The sequence below is a fragment of the Oncorhynchus mykiss genome, chromosome 15 (genome assembly GCF_057628025.1).
Source record: "Oncorhynchus mykiss isolate SJ-2025 chromosome 15, ASM5762802v1, whole genome shotgun sequence".
NCBI lineage: Eukaryota > Metazoa > Chordata > Actinopteri > Salmoniformes > Salmonidae > Oncorhynchus > Oncorhynchus mykiss.
In genome coordinates, this window is record NC_143036.1 from 44,910,285 (window position 1) to 44,936,581 (window position 26,297).

A 26,297-nucleotide genomic window follows, 5' to 3' on the forward strand; every position below is an offset into this window, starting at 1 on the left:
TGTCTCGCCTGGTTCACCAACTACTTCTCAGACAGAGTTCAGTGTGTCAAATCGGAGGGCCTGTTGTCCGGACCTCTGGCAGTCTCCTAGGCGGGTGCCACAGGGTTCAAGCCTCGGGCGGACTCTCTTCTCTGTATCAATGATGGCGCTCTTGCTGCTGGTGATTCTCTGATCCACCTCTACGCAGACGACACCATTCTGTATACTTCTGGTCCTTCTTTGGACACTGTGCTAAGAAACCTCCAGACAAGCTTCAATGCCATACAACTCTCCTTCCGTGGCCTCCAACTGCTCTGAAATGCTAGTAAAACTAAGTGTATGCTCTTAAACCGATCACTGCCCGCCCATCCAGCATCACTACTCTGGACGGTTCTGACATGTGGACAACTACAAATACCTAGGTGTCTGGCTAGACTGTAAACTCTCCTTCCAGACTCACATTAAGCATCTCCAATCCAAAATTAAATCTAGAATCGGCTTCCTCTTTCGCAACAAAGCATCCTTCACTCATGCTGCCAAATATACCCTCGTAAAACCTCGTATTTCACTGGTCACCGCCAAAGCCAATTCCTCTTTTGGCTGCCTTTCCTTCCAGTTCTCTGCTGCCAATGACTGGAATGAACTGCAAAAATCACTGAAGCTGGAGACTCATATCTCCCTCACTAACTTTAAGCACCAACTGTCAGAGCAGCTCACAGATCACTGCACCTGTACATAGATGGGCTGTTTACAGATGGGCTATCTACCTCATCCCCATACTGTATCTATTTATTTATCTTGCTCCTTTGCACCCCAGTATCTCTATTTGCACATTCATCTTCTGCACATCTATCAGCAGTTTTTAATTGCTATATTGTAATTACTTTGCCACTATGGCCTATTTTTTGCCTTACCTCCCTTATCTTACCTCATTTTCACACACTGTATATAGACTTTTCCTACTGTATTATTGACTGTATGTGTGTTTATTCCATGTGTAACTCTGTGTTGTTATATGTGTCGAACTGCTTTGCTTTATCTCTGAATGGCACACATACACAATCCATGTCTGAATTCTTTCAAGTCTTAAAAATTATTCTTTAACCTGCCTCCTCCCCTTCATCTACACTGACTGAAGTGGATTTAACAAGTGACATCAATATGGGATCATAACTTTCACCTGGTCAGTCTGTCATGTTTTATCCTCAGTGAATATTTCCACACTATGAGGTTGGAATAGTAGTGCGGAAATGATAATGCCCTTTTAGTGTAAGAGCTTTTCGAAAAGACTGAAATTTCAGCCTCTTTTGATGGGATGGAGTTTTGGCCTGCCTGGTGACACACCAGACATTAAAGGAGTTAATAGACCAATAAGAAAGAGAGTTCCAAATCTCTCTGCCAATAACAGATAGTTTTCCCCTCTCAACTAGTTTTCCCCTCCTAGCAAAATTCTTGCTTGAGAAATTGCTCTTTTTTAATTGCTCTCTCTTTTTGTTTATTTTTGAGCATTTTAATTGAAAAACAAATATTTGACAGAAAGGTACTTAACTGTTACAGAGAAATTATTTGATATTGAGATAAAAACATCTGCATTGGACCTTTAATACCAACAAATGTGCCTGTATGTGGGGCATTTTTTTTTTTTTTAAGTGGTTGTGTGGGGCAAATAAATACATGAAATGACAACAGCCAGATGAAAACAATACACTACAGGCTCTACAATATCACACATTTTTCTCAGTGCGTCTCACAACCATTAACACAAAAAGTTGCTCACGCCACTAGCCCCTCCCCAGCTGCTCCCTGAAAAAGTGCTGACCTCAAGTGAACCCTGTTGCCATAGAAACCACCAAGAGGAAGGGGACAGAGACACAGACAGACAGACAGACAGATGTTTAGAGCGTTGTTAGAGGTGAAGAGCATAACATATATGGAAAATAAAAAATAAGCATAGAAAGAAATATGGCTGGTTTAATACATCACTTAAAATGTCTTCCTTTACACAAACATTTACCCATGAGTACAAACACGAGCAGACAATCATGAGCAGTGAGTAGACATTTACCTTATGTATTTACCTGACCTAGTTTTGTCCTGCTCCTGAGCCACGTTTGGATGTGTGTAAAGATACTGGACAGATTTTTAATTTGATGACTGTTGTGCCGCAGCGAATTTTCCTGCGCAGCATGACATGCTAACTTCTACTGTATTCAAGGTTTAAAAAGGATTCTGTAGTTTGTAATTTCCACTTAAAAATGTCAGACTTGATTTTCCCTAACGAAAAATGTATTAGCCCCTAGACAAATGTCCATTAATTATTATCCGCGTAATAACTGTAATCAAATTCACATTGGTTGTTGCTGCAGGATTACTTTCCTGCTGTGAGAACCTGTTCAAATGAAGATAGCACATCTGTATTTTCTTTTCATGAGTAAGAGAAGTCACGCACACACAAAGACACACTAGAAATCTGTCAGGAACTCTCCTCTATCATACACACACACCTGGCGATGCATTCAGACACAAAGATGCTTTGAATAATGACTTTACCATTTGTCCTGGCGGACGAAGAGCCAGAGAGAAGAGGAGGAGTCTCCTGTTCCCTGTCGCTGTGTGTGTGTGTGTGTGTGTGTACTGTGGAAACTCAGGGGTTGAGTCCTAAATGGCACCCTATTCCCTACATAGTTCACTACTTTTGAGGGCTCTTGTCAAATGTAGTGCACTATGAAAGGAATACGGTGCCATTTAGGATGCATAGTGTGGCAGTCCCAAGCCCTGCGGCTGATTTTATTAAGCACATTAAAAACAATAATAATCTCTCTCACTCTCTCTTTCTGCATCTCAATCCATCCCTCCCTCTACGTCTCTTACTCTTCTAAGCATCAAATCAAATGTATTTATACAGCCCTTCTTACATCAGCTGATATCTCAAAGTGCTGTAGAGAAACCCAGCCTAAAACCCCAGTAAGTTTCGATTGCGGGGCAAGTCCAAAAGATATGAGAGTGGTCCTCCCTCAATAGACCGCATTCTCTCCAAAAAGGGTGTAGGGAGCCTATCTGTTTTGATTTCAGTTTAGGTGTTATGAAGAAACGTATAACATTCTTCCAACAGAATTCTCTCCATGACCTTGAGTTGGTGGAGCTTTGTTGAGTCTCTAATATGTTCAACCATGTTTCATCAGTTATTTCAATGTTAAGTTCCTCCTCCCATTTATGTTTAATATAGTTTGTAGAATGTTTCTTTGAGGCTTGAATACCCAAGTAGAGATTTGAAATAGTTTTTTTGTTACTCCCCAAGATGTATGCGTTAGTGAATACTTGGATTAATATTGGAGGTGCTCGAGGGTTAGTCACTTTTATCTCCCTTAAGAAATAGTGTCAAACTTGTAGGTATCTGTAAAAATCTTGTTTATCTAAGCCATGTTTTTTTACTTGGGTCCTGGAAGTTATCTAGGTTCCCATTCCTTATAATTGTACTGACTGATGTGATGCCTTTCTGCGTCCATTGTTTAAGCTCATATATCCTTGTTCCAAAGACACCTACAGTACTATCCTTGTTCCAAAGACACCTACAGTAGCTCATGCATCCTTGTTCCAAAGACACCTACAGTAGCTCATTCATCCTTGTTCCAAGGACACCTACAGTAGCTCATGCATCCTTGTTCCAAGGACACCTACAGTAGCTCATGCATCCTTGTTCCAAGGACACCTACAGTAGCTCATGCATCCTTGTTCCAAAGACACCTACAGTAGCTCATGCATCCTTGTTCCAAGGACACCTACAGTAGCTCATTTATCCTTGTTCCAAGGACACCTACAGTAGCTCATGCATCCTTGTTCCAAAGACACCTACAGTAGCTCATGCATCCTTGTTCCAAAGACACCTACAGTAGCTCATGCATCCTTGTTCCAAAGACACCTACAGTAGCTCATGCATCCTTGTTCCAAAGACACCTACAGTAGCTCATGCATCCTTGTTCCAAAGACACCTACAGTAGCTCATGCATCCTTGTTCCAAAGACACCTACAGTACTACATCCATCCTTGTTCCAAAGACACCTACAGTAGCTCATGCATCCTTGTTCCAAAGACACCTACAGTAGCTCATGCATCCTTGTTCCAAGGACACCTACAGTAGCTCATGCATCCTTGTTCCAAAGACACCTGCAGTAGCTCATTCATCCTTGTTCCAAGGACACCTACAGTAGCTCATGCATCCTTGTTCCAAGGACACCTACAGTAGCTCATGCATCCTTGTTCCAAAGACACCTACAGTAGCTCATGCATCCTTGTTCCAAAGACACCTACAGTAGCTCATGCATCCTTGTTCCAAAGACACCTACAGTAGCTCATGCATCCTTGTTCCAAAGACACCTACAGTAGCTCATTCATCCTTGTTCCAAGGACACCTACAGTAGCTCATGTATCCCTGTTCCAAAGACACCTACAGTAGCTCATGCATCCTTGTTCCAAAGACAAATACAGTAGCTCATGCATCCCTGTTCCAAAGACAAATACAGTAGCTCATTCATCCTTGTTCCAAAGACAAATACAGTAGCTCATTCATCCTTGTTCCAAAGACAAATACAGTAGCTCATGCATCCTTGTTCCAAGGACACCTACAGTAGCTCATGCATCCTTGTTCCAAAGACACCTGCAGTAGCTCATTCATCCTTGTTCCAAGGACACCTACAGTAGCTCATGCATCCTTGTTCCAAGGACACCTACAGTAGCTCATGCATCCTTGTTCCAAAGACACCTACAGTAGCTCATGCATCCTTGTTCCAAGGACACCTACAGTAGCTCATTTATCCTTGTTCCAAGGACACCTACAGTAGCTCATGCATCCTTGTTCCAAAGACACCTACAGTAGCTCATGCATCCTTGTTCCAAAGACACCTACAGTAGCTCATGCATCCTTGTTCCAAAGACACCTACAGTAGCTCATGCATCCTTGTTCCAAAGACACCTACAGTAGCTCATTCATCCTTGTTCCAAGGACACCTACAGTAGCTCATGTATCCCTGTTCCAAAGACACCTACAGTAGCTCATGCATCCTTGTTCCAAAGACAAATACAGTAGCTCATGCATCCCTGTTCCAAAGACAAATACAGTAGCTCATTCATCCTTGTTCCAAAGACAAATACAGTAGCTCATTCATCCTTGTTCCAAAGACAAATACAGTAGCTCATGCATCCTTGTTCCAAAGACACCTACAGTAGCTCATGCATCCCTGTTCCAAAGACAAATACAGTAGCTTGTGCATACTCTTTTGTATTTGGTGGCCCCAGCAGGAATCGAAAATACGATCCTGGCTTTACAAGCGCCATGTTTTACCAACTGAGCCTCACAGGACAGCATGATATGGGTTGTTGGACTGGTTAATATATCCAGGCCTGCAGGTGCAGACTACTCCACTGATGTGGAAAAGCAGTGAAGCACTCCCTGATCAGATTTACTACGGACAAATAAGACGGATGCTGCTCTGGACACACACGGATGGAGGGAGGGAGGAGGGAAGAGCTATGAAAAAGAGGGAGGATGAAAAAGAGGGACAGGAGGGATGGAAAAGAGAGGAGGGGGGAAGGGACAGAGGTGAAAGGGGGGAGGGAGGGTAATAATCTCTGAGGTTCAGAGTCGGCATCCTTTTTTCTTCCCAGCCATAAACAACACAAATAGGACAGAGAGACCGATTAAAAAACCACAGGAGGCCAGAGACAAAGACAGCTAATCTATTCCCCAGTACATGCACACACATCTAATATGCAAATAGTCTCAAGTCGACAGAGAAGAGGGGAAGACAGGAAAATAAAACAGGAAGAAGGGAGGAAAGTAGGTCAGCTTCCTAAGAGACAGAGCGAGCACTCTGCTCCACTACACACACACACACAGTATCCACTACTATAGAAACAGATGTACCCGGTTGGGGGTCTAGAGCAGTAGGGTGAGGTTCTAGTGGTCCACACCAGGCTTTTGCTTACATACATTTTTGTATTTATTTAACATACCATCCTCCAATGCATCCTTCAGTCCTTCCTCACTATTCTAACACGATTGGATAGGTAAGCGCAAGGATATCACTCCATAGCCTCCACCAATCCGCCCATGCCCGTAAGGTCAGTGATTACTGCAAGGAAGGGAGGAATAGCACATCAAATAATTCTGACTGATCAGCTACAGGTCTGCAGCAGAAGCAGCACCAAACTTGAAATGTGTTGTTTCAAATGTGAAATGGCTGTTTTCACATGTTGAGCTTTAATTTCACGTGAAACCATATTTTCACATGTATTAAATAGAATTGACACCACCTTTTCTCATGTGAGGAGAATAACATGTTGTTTTCACCTCACACGTGAATTGTAGTTTGACACGTGAAATCACAAGTTCACATGTGAAAATCTAACTTTCAAATGTGGAATTGTATGTTCACATGTGGGGGTGAAATAGTGTTATTCCCCTCACATGTGAAAAGGTGGTGTTAACATGTTGCAGTAGCAATGTTCCCACATGTGGAACTGCAATTCTTTAATGCCGTTCTGTAAAAAGGTTATCTGAGTAATAATTCAAGTGCATTATTTTGATTTCTGAGCCACTTCATTATTATTGTATTCCTCCATGGTGTTACATTGATATACATGTACAGTGCATTTGGAAAGTATTCAGACCCCTTGACTTTTTACACATTTTGTTATGTTACAGCCTTATTCTAAAATTGATAACATTGTTTTTTTCCCCTCATCAATCTACACACAATACCCCATAATGACAAAGAAAATGTATTTAAAAAAATAAAAAACGGAAATATAACACTTACATAAGTATTCAGACCCTTTACTCAGTTCTTTGCTGAAGCACCTTTGCCAGTGATTACAGCCTTGAGTCTACTTGGGTATGATGTTACAAGCTTGGCACACATGTATTTGGGGAGTTTCTCCCATTCTTCTCTGCAGATCCTCTCAAGCTCTGTCAGGTTGGACGGGGAGTGTCGCTGCACAGCTATTTTCAGGTCTCTCCAGAGATGTTCGATCAGGTTCAAGTCCAGGCTCTGGCTGGGCCCCTGAAGGACATTCAAAGACTTGTCCCGAAGCCACTCCTGCATTGTCTTGGCTGTGTGCTTAGGGTTGTTGTCCTGTTGAAGGTGAACCTTCGCCCCAGTCTGAGGTCCTGAGCGCTCGGGAGCAGTTTTTCATCAAGGATCTCTCTGTACTCTGCTCCATTCATCTTTCCCTCGATCCTAACTAGTCTCCCAGTCCCTGCCGCTGAAAAACATCCCCACAGCATGATGCTGCCACCACCATGCTTCATCGTAGGGATGGTGCCAGGTTTCCTTCAGACGTGACGCTTGGCATTTCAGGTCAAAGAGTTCAATCTTGTTTCTCATGGTCTGAGTACTTTAGGTGCCTTTTGGCAAACTCCAAGCGGGCTGTCATGTGCCTTTTACTGAGGAATGGCTTCCGTCTGGCCACTCTACCATAAAGGCCTGATTGGTGGAGTGCTGCAGAGATGGTTGTCCTTCTGGAAGGTTCTCCCATCTCCACAGAGGAACTCTGGAGCTCTGTCAGAGTGACCACTGGGTTCTTGGTCACCTCCCTGACCAAGGCCCTTCTACCCTTGTTGCTCAGTTTGGCCAGATGGCCAGCTCTAGGAAGAGTCTTGGTGGTTCCAAACTTCTTCCATTTAAGAATGATGGAGGCCACTGTGTTCTTGGGGACCTTCAATGCTGCAGAAACGTTTACCCTTCCCCAGATCTGTGCCTCGACACAATCCGTTCTCGGAGCTCTAAGGACAATTCCTTCGACCTCATGGCTTGGTTTTTGCTCTGACATGCACTGTCAACTGTGGGACATTATATAGACAGGTGTGTGCCTTTCCAAATCATGTCCAATCAAATGAACTTACCACAAGAGGACTACAATCAAGCTGTAGAAACATCTGAATGATGATCAATGGAAACAGGATGCACCTGAGCTCAATTTTGTGCCTCAGAGCAAAGGATCGGAAAACGTATGTAAGAAAGGTATCTGTTTTACATTTTTAATACATTTCCAAAAAGTCTAAAAACCTTTTTTTGCTTTGTCATTATGGGGTATTGTGTGTAGATTGATGAGGATTTTTATTTTATTTCATCCATTTTATTTCATCCATTAAGGCTGTAACGTAACAAAATGTGGAAAAAGTCAAGGGGTCTGAACACTTTCCGAATGCAGTGTACACTGCTGGGCAGAAGGAGGATGAAACCATACCACTTGCAGACCACACTTTGTCTAGCCTGTGTGTATGTTTGGTATCAACCATGAATAGGGTATTCCCAATCCCTGTCCACAATATTTCAAGTCCAGCTTTCTAGATAGCTATAAGCACAGAACACAAAATGTATTTTATCTTTCTCCAACACATTCAAGCTAAGCTCTCTCTCTCTCTCTCTCTCTCTCACACACACACACACACACACACTAATGACGGTTGAATTTATGAGGGCAAGGAGATTAACCTAATTTTCTATTGATCACAAAAGAGAAACCTTCTCCATGGTCCCTTTCCAGTCTCCATTTTCAAGAATGGAGCCTCCATTTTCAAGAAAAACTAAGACATTGGGAATGGACATTATCAAGTTCATCCTCTTCCAAGCATTTTGTTTTGACAACTGTTAAATCAGTCTCTACAGAGCACGAACAGTAAAATCCACCAGCTCAGACACAGACAAAACCCTCAGTAAATCAGAGTATGGAGAGAACTAGGATTTCCACTAGATAGCACAGTCAAGGTCAAAATTCTTAAAACTTAATGAAAACAAAAATCTGCTTTTTAGTATTAAGGATAGGCTTAGGCATACGGTTAGCACTGTGGTTAAGGTTAGGTTTACAATCACATTTGAAGAAAATTGTAGAATAGGCGGAGTTTATGCCTTTGTGGCTGTGGTAACTAGTGACCACCGAGGACTACAGTCTAGTGCGCATGATGGAGTTGCCCTGTAAACTATCGAATTTAGGGAAATTCCAAGCACAAAGTTTCGTTATTTCGTCAAATCCTTTTTACGCTCGAAAATGATCACAACGGACGGCCGCTCTTCTGAGAAGACGCAAAGCCGTGCGCTTTAGTAACTCACCATTAAAAGCTGTCGATTGACCCGTTTTTCCCTCTAGCCTCCCCAAAGCATAGTGTGTTTTTTAGGGGGTGGGAGGGGAGACTTGGAAACCATCAACACTTCTTTTGTGGCATTAACAGAAAAGCAAGCGTTTGGAACAACTCCGTCCCTCATAAAAACATCTGACTTCCAACAGCACCCCCCACCCAGTATCCTCAGTGATGCCAATAACCGGAGTCCTCCATTTCCAAAATGGACGCTCTTGATAAATGAAATAAACTACAATCTATCCCAATTGATCAGATCGGATTACACATGTGTAGTCTATTCAAAACACTGATGGGAAACCTATTTACTGTATTTTAGCAATGCGCTCTAAAAGTCCTAGGCTATCAAGTGACATTGACAGGAGAGGCGGGGCGCAGAGAATGCGTACGGGAATGTAAAATCTCAGTGTCTATCCAACAGTATCAATAACAGGAAAAATAAATACACCACTTCTACACCCCATATTTATATGGAAGAGCAGCAAAGTAAGTTACTTTGCCCAATGGTCTTACCCGAAATCATCGTCCATAGATTTAAAGAAAAATGTATAGTTGGGTTTATTGAGGGCATTTTTGAAGTCGGCAAGAGTAACCCTGTCGGCAGCGATGGGCAACTTGACCAGGTAGGGAGTTTCCTGGTCGTCCAGATGATAGATAATTTTGGTCTCCCCCATGGCGAACCGCTGGGGAGGGTAAATCCGGTTACATCCAGCCCGGTTTCCGCTTTCTCCCTCCCTGGCGCTGGATATTCCAGTGTCTCCTCTAGCCTGTTTTCCCGGCTGTTGTCAACTCTTCGCTCCACTTCGTGAGACGGACCCTGCACGACGCCAAATGCGGACAGATGTGTCCAAATAAAACACGTGAAAACGTGGTATTATTTCTGTCCGTTGCAGTCACTCATCACAAAATAACGTAATTGGGTTCATTTGCCCCTGTCATGAGCCTCGGATTGCGCTCCACATCGGTGGACACCGACACCCTGCTCATTGTAACATCTGTCCGCCGATGTGGGACAATAGCCCCTCCTATCGACATTCCAATGAAACTCCCTCTAGAGGACTGGGAATGAAATGAACAAGACATTTCATTTGAACTCTTGAAGAGGTAGGAAAATACGGACAGATTTGTATCACGTAGACTATAAGGAAACACGTCTTAGCCTACAAGTAACGGCCATTCGTCTGTCTGTTGTTAGATCATATGCAATGCATTTGGTGTCAATGCTTAGTTTAGGTTGGCATCCCTCTCATCATTATAGACCAGGGCCCTTTCCCGATAGCACGGAACATGCTTACGAGTGTTTTAAACACACGGTTCCAACAACAGCCGAGGATGTAACGTTCGTTTCCCAAAACACCACGGAGAGAGAGCGTTTGCTAAGTGCGTCTTTGGAGCATGTGTCGATACTGAAAAGGATCGAAAGAAATCCAGCGCTGCTCTCAGATAAATGTTCTATATTAAAATCTTTCTATATAAAAAATATATATTTCACAATACTGACGACGGATCAGTTAATATAGAGCAGTAGGGATGCGTGGGTAAAATCACTGGGGAAGCCAAGCCCCCCCAAAAAGCCATATTACATCAACCTATGTGTTGTGATAATTGCCTCGTTTGCTCTATAACCCTATGTCTTGTGACCGTGATATATACACTACATGCTCTTCGAACATCTCGTTCCAAAATCATAGGCATTAATATGGAGTTGCCCCCCCCCACCCCCACCTATATAACATATTCCCACTCTTCTGGGAAGGCTTTCTACTAGAAGTTGGAACATTGTTGAGGGGACTTTCTTCTGTTCAGCCACAAGAGCATTAGTGAGGTCAGGCACTGATGTTGGCCGATTACGCCTGGCTCGCAGTCGGCATTCCAATTCATTCCAAAGGTGTCATATGTGGTTGAGGTCAGGGCGCTGGCCAATCAATTTCTTCCACACCAACCTCGACAAACCATGTCTGTTTGGACCTCGCTTTGTGCACAGAGGCAATGTCATGCTGAAACCATGAAAAACAGCCCCAGACCATTATTCCTCCTCCACCAAACTTTACAGTTGGCACTTTGCATTGGGGCAGGTAGCGTTCTCCTGGCGTCCGCCAAACCCAGAGTCATCTATCGGACTGCCAGATGGTGAAGCATGATTCATCACTCCAGAGAACGCGTTTCCACGGGACACACCTGTTAGCAACGGGTGTGGCTGAAATAGCGAAATCTACTAATTTGAAGGGGTGTCCACATACTTTTGTATATATAGGATGGGCCTAAGGCCGAGACAATAAGAAGACACAGTGAAGAATAAAATCAACCACACCTTTGTTTCATCACAAAACTGGAGAGCAACCTCTGTCTGGTGAAGTCCTCAAAGCATAAGGCATGTAACAAACAGTTACATGACCTACAGCCTGGTCAAGGAAGTTAATGCTTCTGACATTTTCGGACCACTAAACAACTATTGATTTAGAACCCGAGTTACCGCAAGACGCAAAGAAAACAGGAGCTGCCTCCACTATTCCAGCACCATTTCAACTTCAACATCATCAACTCACCAATGCTTAGTCTAATACATTGACACCAAAAAGATAACAAAAACTATTTAGTCCAATCAGCATAAGCTAAATATGATGTGGCTGTCCATGGTTCTGATGTATGTGTGTGTGTGTGTGTGTCTCCCTATCCCAGTCTGCTGTCCCCACATGCTTCAAGATGTCCACCAGTCTTCCTGTACCCAAGAAGTCAAAGGTAACTGAACTTAATGACTATCGCCCTGTAGCACTCACCTCTGTCATCATTAAGTGCTTTGAGAGACTAGTCAAGGATCATATCACCTCTACCTTACCTGATACCCTAGACCCACTCCAATTTTCTTACCGCCCCAATAGATCCACAGACGATGCAATCGCCATCACGCTGCACACTGCCCTGTCCCATCTGGAGAAGAGGAATACCTATGTAAGAATGCTGTTTATTGACTATAGCTCAGCATTCAACACCATAGTAATCTCCAAGCTCATCATTAAGCTCGAGGCCCTGGGTCTGAACCCCGCCCTGTACAACTGGGTCCTGGACTCCCTTACGGGTCGCCCCCAGATGGTGAAGGTAGGAAACATCACCTTCACTCCGCTGATCCTCAACACTGGGGCCCCACAAGGGTGCGCGCCCAGCCCCCTCCTGTACTCCCTGTTCACCCATGACTGCGTGGCCATGCACGCCTCCAACTCAATCATCAAGTTTGCAGACGACACAACAGTAGTAGGCTTGATAGTAGTAGTAGGCTTGATTACCAACGATGACGAGACAGCGTACAGGGAGGAGGTGAGGCCACTCGGAGTGTGGTGTCTGGAAAACAACCTCTCACTCAACGTCAACAAAATTAAGGAGATGATCGTGGACTTCAGGAAACAGCAGAGGGTGCACCCCCCTATCTACATCGACGGGACCACAGTGGAGAAGGTGGAAAGTTTCAAGTTCCTTGGCGTACACATCACTGACAAACTGAAATGGACCACACAGACAGTGTGGTGAAGAAGGTGCAACAGAGCCTCTTCAACCTCAGCAGGCTAAATACATTTGTCTTGTCACCTAAACTTTTACAGAAGCACAATTGAAAGCATCCATTCGGAATGTATCACCACCTGGTACGGCAACTACACAGCCCGCAACCACAGGGCTCTCCAGAGGGTGGTGCGGTCTGCATAACGCATTACCGGGGGCAAATTACATGTAATAATGTTTACATATCTGGCATTACTCATCTCATATGTATATACTGTTTTCTATACTATTCTACGGTATCTTAGTCACCTAATAATGTTTACATATCTGGCATTACTCATCTCATATGTATATACTGTATTCTATACTATTCTACTGTATCTTAGTCTATGTATTACTCATCTCATATGTATATACTGTATTATATACTATTCTACTGTATCTTAGTCACTTAATAATGTTTACATATCTGGCATTACTCATCTCATGTGTATATACTGTTTTCTATACTATTCTACTGTATCTTAGTCTATGTATTACTCATCTCATTTGTATATATAGTATTCTATACTATCCTACTGTATCTTAGTCACTTAATAATGTTTACATATCTGGCATTACTCATCTCATTTGTATATATAGTATTCTATACTATTCTACTGTATCTTAGTCAGTTCCGCTCGGACATCGCTCTTCCATGTGTATATAGTCTTAATTCATTCCTACGTGTATGTAACCAATAACATCTTACTTTATGTGTGTGTATGTAACCAATAACATCTTACTTTATGTGTGTGTATGTAACCAATAACATCTTACTTTATGTGTGTGTATGTAACCAATAACATTTGACTTTATGTGTGTGTATGTAACCAATAACATCTTACTTTGTGTGTGTGTATGTAACCAATAACATCTTACTTTATGTGTGTGTATGTAACCAATAAAATGTTACTTTATGTGTGTGTATGTAACCAATAACATCTGACTTTATGTGTGTGTATGTAACCAATAACATCTTACTTTATGTGTGTGTATGTAACCAATAACATCTTACTTTATGTGTGTGTATGTAACCAATAACATCTTACTTTATGTGTGTGTATGTAACCAATAACATCTTACTTTATGTGTGTGTATGTAACCAATAACATTTGACTTTATGTGTGTATGTAACCAATACAATTTTACTTTATGTGTGTGTATGTAACCAATAACATCTTACCTCTGTCTAGGAGCGGTAACATACACTAACCCTCTACCTGTAGACCCCCTCTGTCTAGGAGCAGTAACACACATTAACCCCACTACCTGTAGACCCCCTCTGTCTAGGAGCAGTAACACACATTAACCCACTACCTGTAGACCCCCTTTGTCTAGGAGCAGTAACATACTAACCCACTACCTGTAGACCCCCTCTGTCTAGGAGCAGTAACACACACTAACCCATTACCTGTAGACCCCCTCTGTCTAGGAGCAGTAACACACACTAACCCTCTACCTGTAGACCCCCTCTGTCTAGGAGCATTAACACACACTAACCCATTACCTGTAGACCCCCTCTGTCTAGGAGCAGTAACACACACTAACCCACTACCTGTAGACCCCAAGAACCCAGGCATGTCAACAACCCAGATGGGGCAGGCATGTTAAGAACCCAGGCATGTCAACAACCCAGATGGGACAGGCATGTTAAGAACCCAGGCATGTCAACAACCCAGATGGGACAGGCATGTTAAGAACCCAGGCATGTCAACAACCCAGATGGGGCAGGCATGTTAAGAACCCAGGCATGTCAACAACCCAGATGGGGCATGCATGTTAAGAACCCAGGCATGTTAAGAACCCAGATGGGGCAGGCATGTTAAGAACCCAGGCATGTCAACAACCCAGATGTGGCAGGCATGTTAAGAACCCAGGCATGTTAAGAACCCAGGCATGTCAACAACCCAGATGGGGCAGGCATGTTAAGAACCCAGGCATGTCAACAACCCAGATGGGGCAGGCATGTTAAGAACCCAGGCATGTTAAGAACCCAGGCATGTTATGAACCCAGGCATGTCAACAACCCAGATGGGGCAGGCATGTTAAGAACCCAGGCATGTCAACAACCCAGATGGGGCAGGCATGTTAAGAACCCAGGCATGTTAAGAACCCAGGCATGTCAACAACCCAGATGGGGCAGGCATGTTAAGAACCCAGGCATGTCAACAACCCAGATGGGGCAGGCATGTTAAGAACCCAGGCATGTTATGAACCCAGGCATGTCAACAACCCAGATGGGGCAGGCATGTTAAGAACCCAGGCATGTCAACAACCCAGATGGGGCAGGCATGTTAAGAACCCAGGCATGTTATGAACCCAGGCATGTCAACAACCCAGATGGGGCAGGCATGTTAAGAACCCAGGCATGTCAACAACCCAGATGGGGCAGGCATGTTAAGAACCCAGGCATGTTAAGAATCCAGATGGGGCAGGCATGTTAAGAACCCAGATGGGGCAGGCATGTTAAGAACCCAGGCATGTCAACCACCAAGATGGGACAGGCATGTTAAGAACCCAGGCATAACTAATATCCACTTTTACCCAGCGATGACTTGCACTTAAATCTACCTTAAATCTATTGACATGGAACTGCCATGGTCTAGGTCATGCAATAAAACGGAAAAAGATACTATGTGCTCTAAAAAAGGAAAAAGCAGACATCGCGCTATTACAAGAGACACACCTCTGTGATGCTGAACATGCCAAACTCCGCAGAGTTTAGGTGGGACAGGTGTATATCTCATCTTTCAAATCAAACAGTAGAGGCACAGCCATACTTATCCATAAGAACGTTCCATTCATAATTGACAAAAACATATCTGATCCGGAGGGGAGATTTATTTTGATAACTGGGTCACTATAGGTCAACCAATTACTATCTTAAACATATACGCCCCTAACACAGATACTCCTGCCTTCATGTCAAAAATGATAACCCTGTTCAATGAGCATTGTGTTTCCTTTGGCGTTGTGGCCGGAGATTTTAATTGTAAAGAGATGGGATTGATAGATATCTGGAGAGAGAATAATAGCTTATCTATGGACTATACATACTATTCTAATGTCCATTAGGCACTTTCCGATCACGCCTTTGTCCACCTCCGCTTTGACCTCTGCAAAAACATCCCGAGGTCAAAGAGCTGGAAATTCAACACCTCCATGTTATCAAACGAAGCGTTCCATACATTGGTAACTACATGGATAGACAACTACACACAAGACAACAAAGATTGTCCTGTTTCTCCGGCCACAATGTGGGACGCTGCTAAAGCCACACTAAGAGGCCATCTAATCGCATATGCTTCCTCTAAGAAAAAAGCAATGGAAGCACACAGGCTAGATATTGAGAGGGAGCTGGAATGCTGTGAAACAATACATAAACAATCCCCAGACAGCACCTCCTGGAGTCAACTTAAAGCAGCCAAAGCCAAGCTGAATTTGGACTACACTCGGGAGATAAAAAAAAAAGTTTTCTTTACTAAACAGAAATACCATGAGTATAGCAATAGGCCCAGTAGATTGCTTGCTTACCAATTAAAAAATGAGCAGTCAGAGTGTACAATCATGGCTATCCGAACAGCAGAGTACGAGGTCACATATGACCCAAAAAAGATACGTTTAACTTTTCATGATTTTTACTGCAAACTATATACCTCTGAGAGAAAACACACGGAGGCGAGAATCTCGCTACCTAAACTATCAGAGACCGACCAAGAAGATCTCAACTCCCCCTTCACTCCTGAGGAGATGCTGGAGGCAATTACCTCAATGCCACCTAATAAGTCCCCAGGCCCAGATGGATTCCCCAGAGAGTTCTACAGAGCTTTTTGGCCCCAGCTCAGCCCTATCTTCATGCCAATGCTGGAGGATTTTTGCAAAAACAGAGTTCTGCCAGGCTCAATGCACACAGCTCCCATTACAGTGTTGCTCAAAAAGGACAAGGACCCCCTATCCTGCTCGTCCTTCCGGCCCATAAGCTTGTTGGATTTCGACTACTAAACACTCTTCTTCCCAAAACAATAAAAGTGGACCAAACTGGATTTATTAGAGACAGATACTCTTCTGATAACATTCGCTGTCTTTTTGATATTATTGATCAAGTAAACACACAGAAGACCCCTGTCCTGCTGGCTTCACCGGATGCTGAGAAGGAGTTCGACAGGATGGAGTGGAGCTTTCTGTTCTCAGTCTTAGAAAAGTTCAATATGGGCACAAACTTTATTAAATGGATCAAATCACTATACCCTCATCCAAATGCCATGGTGACTACTAATGGACAGATTCCCTTTGGGACGGGGCACAAGACAAGACAAGGGTGCTCGCTGTCCCCCCTGCTCTACTTGTTGGGGGCGGAGCCGCTGGCAGAGTTGATACGGAGCAATCCAAGCGGCCTGCAGCACAAGATTTCGCTCTACGCGGATGATGTCTTGCTCTACATATCCAAACTTGAGAAATCCCTTCCATTTTAGACACAATTGCTTAATATGGCAAGTTTTCTGTCACGATTGTCGTAAGAAGCGGACCAAAATGCAGCGTGGTATGTGTTCATGATGATACTTTAATTAAAGAAAGCACTGAATACAAAACAATAACGACCGTGAAGCTATAATAACAACTGTGCTGACACAAGCAACTAACATAGACAATCACCCACAACCCAAAATGACAAAACAGGCTACCTAAATATGGTTCCCAATCAGAGACAACGACTAACACCTGCCTCTGATTGAGAACCATTGGGATCTTCGTAACACCAGATCTGAATTGTCTTTTCAAGGAAAATTATCTCCCACTCCTGGAACAAATCAAGAACGATCTCCAAACCTGGATCTCCCTCCCAATTAGCTTAGTAGGAAGAATTAATGTCATCCTTATGAACATCCTCCCTAGACTGAACTATATATTTCAGATGCTCCCATGCTATCTCCCAGTTTCCTTTTTCAAAACAACTGACCAAGTATCACCAAATTTTTATGGGGCAATAAAAAACCCTAGGATCGAAACCTCCTCTTTTACTCCTTTGAAAATAATCTGGGAAAAGGACCTTGGTCTGACTATCAGTGATGAGTTATGGGCGGAGGTTTGTGACAGGGTATACTGCTCCTCTACTAATGTAAAAATTAATTACAAATTTTTGTACACATTTTAGTACACCCCAATGAGACTCCATAGAATGAAAACAGACATTTCTCCAAACTGTAAAATATGCACCTCTGAAAGTGGAACCTATATGCATGTATTTTGGAGTTGTAGAGATTGCCAGATTCTGGCAATCTATACATAATGCTGCACAGAAAATACTAGATGTCCAGTTTGATATGACCCCCTCCCTGTATCTATCTTCTTAAATGCCCAGCAGGACTTTGTTCTTGCTCCTGGCAGAGAAAATTTGCTTATGACTATTACATACTTTGCTAAGAAATGTATTATTCTAATTGTGGGCCTCTAATACCCCTCCTACATTTAAAATGTGGATTGACCAGATTGTTGACCTTCTTTCCTCTTGAAAAGCTCACTTTTGACCTCCGCAAGTGACTGCCCAAATTTGATAGACTGGTCTCCACTACTCAACTATATTTCAAATTGGACAGAGTGAATGGGGTGATTAGGGAAATGTTGTGTAAGGTGCTGTAAAAACAAATGATTTGCTCATCGTCTCAGCTAAGGCTGTAAATAGCTAATAAGAACCTTGATAGTGCTGCTGCAAGGTTATAATGTTTTTTGTTATTTTTATGTACGGATAGCCAGGTAGGACCACGTGTTCTTCTTGATAAGAGCATGAATTTGACAATGTTCCTGTCCTGCTGAGCATTCAAAATGTAATGAGTACTTTCGGTTGTCAGGGAAAATGTACGGAGTAAAAAGTACCATGTTTGCTTTATGAATGTAGGGAAGTAAAAGTAGTCAAAATTATAAATAGTTAAGTACAGATACCCCAAAAAACTACTTAAGTAGTACTTTAAAGTATGTTTTACTTAAGTACTTTACACCACTGACTATATGATTGCGATGTAACCAATTAAAAAGTTTACATACACTTAGGTTGGAGTCATTAAAACTTGTTTTTCAACCACTCCACAAATTTCTTGTTAACAAACTATAGTTTTGGAAAGTCGGTTAGGACATCTACTTTGCACATGACACAAGTCATTTTTCCAACAATTGTTTACAGACAGATTATTTAACTTATAATCACTTATAACTGTATCACAATTCCAGTGGATCAGAAGTTTACATACACTAAGTTGACTGTGCATTTAAACAGCTGGGAAAATTCCAGAAAATTATGTCATGGCTTTAGAAGCTTCTGATAGGCTAATTGACATCATTTTGAGTCAATTGGAGGTGTATCTATGGATGTATTTCAAGGCCTACCTTCAAACTCAGTGCCACTTTGCTTGACATCATGGGAAAATCAAAAGAAATCAGCCAAGACCGCAGAAAAAAAATTGCAGACCTCCACAAGTCTGGTTCATCCTTGGGAGCAATTTCCAAATGCCTGAAGGTACCACGTTCATCTATACAAACAATAGTATGCAAGTATAAACGCCATGGGCCCACGCAGCCATCATAACACTCAAAGGAGAACACGACTTTGAGAACACACATACATATATATTTTTTAATTGACTGCCTGATTGGTTGGGCCATTATTCAATCTGGCAGGGCCGGTGACCCACCAGACCCAGCTGTGTCTTCACCTCTGATTGTATAACATGTGTAGGTCACATGTTCTCCTTTGAGAACAATCATAGCCTTCCACCCCCTCTCCCACATCCAACCTTTTTTCACTGTCATTGCCAAGATCTTCTGTTTGTGTTTAAGTTAGTATTGCCAATTGTAATATTCAAACGTTAGTTGTTCTTCCAATTAAGCAGGTTGCTGCCACTTGAAAAACATTTTTTCTCCCTTTCTCATCAACAACACTGACAAAGAACACACAGGTAAAGCTGAAATAGTTTTATGACAGAATATTTCAAAGCGATCCCTTTCCACCTCATCCTACCCTGCTAGCAAGGCAATAGTTACGTCACGCTAATGCTATAAAAAGTAATAGGGAAAGACACAGACTGACATTCTGCAAGACTTGCCGAGGTGATTCCTAATTACAGTATTATAGCATCACCTCCATACTGAAAAGACAGGACACAGAGGTTCCCTACTTACTACAACTAGTGCAGGAGTGTTATAATCTGTGTGGTTCTGGTGCAAACAGTGTCAATGAGTGGACCGACGACACACATTTAAGCACACACAAAGATTCACTGGGTCAGGGCAAAGAGAATGCAATCTTGAGACCTAGTGCTCCACAAGCATCTTTTGTGTCGCCATAATAATAACGTACAGTGAGGGAAAAAAGTATTTGATCCCCTGCTGATTTTGTACGTTTGCCCACGGACAAAGAAATGATCAGTCTATAATTTTAATGGTAGGGTTATTTGAACAGTGAGAGACAGAATAACAACAACAAAAATCCAGAAAAACACATGACAAAAATGTTATAAATTGATTTGCATTTTAATGAGGGAAATAAGTATTTGACCCCCTCTCAATCAGAAAGATTTCTGGCCCCCGGGTGTCTTTTATACAGGTAACGAGCTGAGATTAGGAGCACACTCTTAAAGGGAGTGCTCCTAATCTCAGTTTGTTACCTACATAAAAGACACCTGTCCACAGAAGCAATCAATCAGTCAGATTCCAAACTCTCCACCATAGCCAAGACCAAAGAGCTCTCCAAGGATGTCAGGGACAAGATTTTAGACCTACACAAGGCTAGAATGGGCTACAAGACCATCGCCAAGCAGCTTGGTGACAAGGTGACAAGGTGCGATTATTCACAAATGGAAGAGAAACAAAATAACTGTCAATCTCCCTCGGCCTGGGGCTTCATGCAAGATCTCACCTCGTGGAGTTGCAATGATCATGAGAACGGTGAGGAATCAGCCCAGAACTACACGGGAGGATCTTGTCAATGATCTCAAGGCAGCTGGGAATATAGTCACCAAGAAAACAATTGGTAACGCACTACGCTGTGAAGGACTGAAATCCTGCAGCACCCGCAAGGTCCCCCTGCTCAAGAAAGCACATATACATGCCCTTCTGAAGTTTGCCAATGAACATCTGAATGATTCAGAGGACAACTGGGTGAAAGTGTTGTGTTCAGATGAGAACAAAATTGAGCTCTTTGGCATCAACTCAACTGCCGTGTTTAAAGAAGTAATGCTGCCTATGACCTCAAGAACACCATCCCTACCGTCAAACATGGAGGTGGAAACATTATGCTTTGGGGGTGTTTTTCTGCTAAGGAGACAGGAGAACTTCACCGCATCAAAGGTACGATGGACGGGGCCATGAACCGTCAAATCTTGGGTGAGAACCTCCTTCCCTCAGCCAGGTGGCCAACTACAAGAAACGTCTGTCCTCTGTGATTGCCAACAAGGGTTTTGCCACCAAATACTAAGTAATGTATTGCAGAGGGGTCAAATACTTATTTCCCTCATAAAAATGCAAATCAATTTATAACATTTTTGACATGCGTTTTTCTGGATTTTTTTGTTGTTATTCTGTCTCTAACTGTTCAAATAAACCTACCATTAAAATTATAGACCGATCATTTCTTTGTCAGTGGGCAAACGTACAAAATCAGCAGGGGATCAAATACTTTTTTTCCTCACTGTATGTAGAACGGTTGCAGGACCTCCCCACCAGCAGATGGCACTAGCTTTACCATCAGTGTAAAGGAGCTGTGACAAACAGCAACGACAAACTGAAGTTAACGGCAATCAAAAGAATCATGGTAATAAAGTCTGAAATGTACTACAGGAAGTGAGTTAAGAGGGACTATTAGGCTGTAGACATGAGGCCTTTAAGCAGGTGTGATACCCTCTACCTTTAAGCAGGGTTCTTTCTACCTTTAAGCTGGCGTGATACCCTCTACCTTTAAGCAGGTGTGATACCCTCTACCTTTAATGCAGGGTTCTTTCTACCTTTAAGCAGGCGTGATACCCTCTACCTTTAAGCAGGGTTCTTTCTACCTTTAAGCAGGTGTGATACCCTCTACCTTTAAGCAGGTGTGATACCCTCTACCTTTAAGCAGGTGTGATACCCTCTACCTTTAAGCAGGGTTCTTTCTACCTTTAAGCAGGTGTGATACCCTCTACCTTTAAGCAGGGTTCTTTCTACCTTTAAGCAGGTGTGATACCCTCTACCTTTAAGCAGGGTTCTTTCTACCTTTAAGCAGGGTTCTTTCTACCTTTAAGCAGGCGTGATACCCTCTACCTTTAAGCAGGGTTCTTTCTACCTTTAAGCAGGTGTGATACCCTCTACCTTTAAGCAGGGTTCTTTCTACCTTTAAGCAGGTGTGATACCCTCTACCTTTAAGCAGGGTTCTTTCTACCTTTAAGCAGGGTTCTTTCTACCTTTAAGCAGGCGTGATACCCTCTACCTTTAAGCAGGGTTCTTTCTACCTTTAAGCAGGCGTGATACCCTCTACCTTTAAGCAGGGTTCTTTCTACCTTTAAGCAGGGTTCTTTCTACCTTTAAGCAGGGTTCTTTCTACCTTTAAGCAGGCGTGATACCCTCTACCTTTAAGCAGGGTTCTTTTTACCTTTAAGCAGGCGTGATACCCTCTACCTTTAAGCAGGGTTCTTTCTACCTTTAAGCAGGCGTGATACCCTCTACCTTTAAGCAGGGTTCTTTCTACCTTTAAGCAGGGTTCTTTTTTTACCTTTAAGCAGGTGTGATACCCTCTACCTTTAAGCAGGGTTCTTTCTACCTTTAAGCAGGTGTGATACCCTCTACCTTTAAGCAGGGTTCTTTCTACCTTTAAGCAGGTGTGATACCCTCTACCTTTAAGCAGGGTTCTTTCTACCTTTAAGCAGGTGTGATACCCTCTACCTTTAAGCAGGGTTATTTCTACCTTTAAGCAGGTGTGATACCCTCTACCTTTAAGCAGGGTTCTTTCTACCTTTAAGCAGGGTTCTTTTTACCTTTAAGCAGGTGTGATACCCTCTACCTTTAAGCAGGGTTCTTTCTACCTTTAAGCAGGTGTGATACCCTCTACCTTTAAGCAGGGTTATTTCTACCTTTAAGCAGGTGTGATACCCTCTACATTTAAGCAGGTGTGATACCCTCTACCTTTAAGCAGGGTTCTTTCTACATTTAAGCAGGTGTGATACCCTTTACCTTTAAGCAGGGTTCTTTCTACATTTAAGCAGGTGTGATACCCTCTACATTTAAGCAGGTGTGATACCCTCTACCTTTAAGCAGGGTTCTTTCTACCTTTAAGCAGGTGTGATACCCTTTACCTTTAAGCAGGGTTCTTTCTACATTTAAGCAGGTGTGATACCCTCTACCTTTAAGCAGGTTCTTTCTACCTTTAAGCAGGCGTGATACCCTTTACCTTTAAGCAGGTGTGATAGCCTCTACCTTTAAGCAGGGTTCTTTCTACCTTTAAGCAGGCGTGATACCCTGTACCTTTAAGCAGGGTTCTTTCTACCTTTAAGCAGGGTTCTTTCTACCTTTAAGCAGGCGTGATACCCTCTACCTTTAAGCAGGGTTCTTTTTACCTTTAAGCAGGCGTGATACCCTCTACCTTTAAGCAGGGTTCTTTCTACCTTTAAGCAGGCGTGATACCCTCTACCTTTAAGCAGGGTTCTTTCTACCTTTAAGCAGGCGTGATACCCTCTACCTTTAAGCAGGGTTCTTTCTACCTTTAAGCAGGGTTCTTTTTTTTTACCTTTAAGCAGGTGTGATACCCTCTACCTTTAAGCAGGGTTCTTTCTACCTTTAAGCAGGTGTGATACCCTCTACCTTTAAGCAGGTGTGATACCCTCTACCTTTAAGCAGGGTTCTTTCTACCTTTAAGCAGGTGTGATACCCTCTACCTTTAAGCAGGTTCTTTCTACCTTTAAGCAGGCGGGATACCCTTTACCTTTAAGCAGGTGTGATACCCTCTACCTTTAAGCAGGGTTCTGTCAGGATTTGGCCAGGGTTGTTCCGGTTTTTGGTCACTAGATGCCCCCATTGTGCTTTTTGACCTTTTGTTTTCCCTTGATTCCCATTATTATTTGCACCTGTGCCTCGTTTCCCCTGATTGTATTTAAACCCTTAGTTTTCCTCAGTTCTTTGCTCTGTGTTTGTATGTTAGCACCCAGCCCTAGTATTCGGTGGACTCTCTTGTGGAATTCTGTTTTTGTTCTTGTTTATTTATTTTTGAGTATCTTTTGAGGCTTTTTATGCTATACCTACCACCTTGTGGATTTACCTTTTTGTCTTGGAGGATTACCTTTGTTCTTGTGGAATTCCTTTTGAGGTTGTGGAGTTACATGTTTTCCTGAAGGACTTCTCTTTTTACTTCATTAAATACACCGTCTCAAGTACTGCTGTGTCTGCCTCATCTTCTGGGTTCTGCCGACTATTCGTGGCTCAGTAGGTTAAGTGACTGTTTCTCACTCCGGAGACCCAGGTTCGTAATCGGGTCCTGACAGGTTCTTTCTACCTTTTAGCAGGGTTCTTTCTACCTTTAAGCAGGTGTGATACCCTCTATCTTTAAGCAGGGTTCTTTCTACCTTTAAGCATGTGTGATACCCTCTACCTTTAAGCAGGCGTGATACCCTTTACCTTTAAGCAGGTGTGATAGCCTCTACCTTTTAAGCAGGGTTCTTTTTACCTTTAAGCAGGTGTGATACCCACTACCTTTAAGCAGGGTTATTTCTACCTTTAAGCAGGTGTGATACCCTCTACCTTTAAGCAGGGTTCTTTCTACCTTTTAGCAGGTGTGATACCCTCTACCTTTAAGCAGGTGTGATAGCCTCTACCTTTAAGCAGGTGTGATAGCCTCTACCTTTAAGCAGGTGTGATAGCCTCTACCTTTAAGCAGGTGTGATAGCCTCTACCTTTAAGCAGGTGTGATAGCCTCTACCTTTAAGCAGGTGTGATAGCCTCTACCTTTAAGCAGGTGTGATAGCCTCTACCTTTAAGCAGGTGTGATAGCCTCTACCTTTAAGCAGGTGTGATAGCCTCTACCTTTAAGCAGGTGTGATAGCCTCTACCTTTAAGCAGGTGTGATAGCCTCTACCTTTTAAGCAGGGTTCTTTTTACCTTTAAGCAGGTGTGATACCCACTACCTTTAAGCAGGGTTCTTTCTACCTTTAAGCAGGTGTGATACCCTCTACCTTTAAGCAGGGTTCTTTCTACCTTTTAGCAGGTGTGATACCCTCTACCTTTAAGCAGGTGTGATAGCCTCTACCTTTAAGCAGGTGTGATAGCCTCTACCTTTAAGCAGGTGTGATAGCCTCTACCTTTAAGCAGGTGTGATAGCCTCTACCTTTAAGCAGGTGTGATAGCCTCTACCTTTAAGCAGGTGTGATAGCCTCTACCTTTAAGCAGGTGTGATAGCCTCTACCTTTAAGCAGGTGTGATAGCCTCTACCTTTAAGCAGGTGTGATAGCCTCTACCTTTAAGCAGGTGTGATAGCCTCTACCTTTAATGGACAAATTTCTAAGTGACCCCATAAAAATAGACCCGAAGCCCCTTTGCCCTGCCACACTGGCACTGATCCTACAGAAAGGGTGTTCCACCAGCAGACCAGGTCAACCTGGCTTTTGGGGGGGGGGGGGGATTATGAGGCCCCAAAAAGGTAGAGTCTGTAGATACAAGCCTAGTATCTCCCCCTCTAGCCTTTTGGGTGGAAGTTTGTTTATAACAGCAGATCGTTATCACTGTTAAATCAAGAAAAACAAAACAGCATTGAACATTGCACACAAACATAAAAATAAAAACAATGTTAAAGACATCGAACAGCATTTTAGTGCTTTGTGGTAACCCATCAGTTATTTTTATGAATAGATTTTTTTATATGAGAGAGAGAGAGAGAGAGACACAGAGAGAGAGAAACATTTCAGAGAAAGAACTTTGATCCATTCCTGCATGAGAAACATGCCCTTACCTCTCCGGCTTTCTTCCCCCAGGGTCTCTACCCGCTTCATTCTCTATTTCTCGCCGAGGGGTTTAAAAGGACACCCTGTGGAATCTGAAGAACAGCCTCTGTCACACGCCACCTTGCATGGGGGGGAGCAGTGAGCACAAACACTTGTATGCCATGCCCTCACCCCGTCCCAAACTGCCCATCTGTAATAATGGGGGTGATACAATAATCTTCCCAGCTAACACATTTTGGTTAACGTTCTGGGAAAAAAACATTAGGTTGTGGGAAGGTTCCTGAACCAACGTTATGTTCACTGCTTCTCAGAACAATGTAGGCAAATTATTTTTCAAATTCCCAAAGGAGAACCACTAGGAAACATTACAGGAACATTCTGTGCTAGCTGGGTTGCTTTAACCTGGGTGAGAGACACAGGTGTGTTGCTGTGCTGCTATACTAAGAGCAGATGAGACAGTAGTTGGAGAACCACTAGGAAACATTACAGGAACATTCTGTGCTAGCTGGGTTGCTTTAACCTGGGTGAGAGACACAGGTGTGTTGCTGTGCTGCAATACTAAGAGCAGATGACACAGTACTTGGGTTGCAAAATTACTAAAACTTTCCCAAAGTTTCTGGGTTTTCCTGAAAATTCACAAAACCTGACAATTGTGGAAAGGTTTCGGGAATTTTGCAACCCTTCACAGCACAGAGGTAGAGACGGCT

At 42.9% G+C, this 26,297-nt stretch overlaps 1 protein-coding gene across 6 annotated transcripts in view; it reads right to left on the reverse strand.

The window, feature by feature from the left end:
- The window catches only part of LOC110490076 (segment polarity protein dishevelled homolog DVL-3), a 46,075-nt gene extending 35,776 nt beyond the window's left edge, over positions 1–10,299 (reverse strand). For 3 of the 6 annotated variants that reach the window (XM_021563222.3, XM_036944371.2, XM_036944370.2), the window contains exon 1: positions 9,626–10,173. In XM_021563222.3, the coding sequence (XP_021418897.2) occupies positions 9,626–9,786 (161 nt within the window). In that variant the 5' untranslated portion in view covers positions 9,787–10,173. Of the gene's footprint in view, positions 1–9,086; positions 9,315–9,625 lie in introns of those variants that run through there. The other 3 variants (XM_021563221.3, XM_090200148.1, XM_090200147.1) reach the window with 3 other exon arrangements.
- Positions 10,300–26,297: the final 15,998 nt, after the last annotated feature.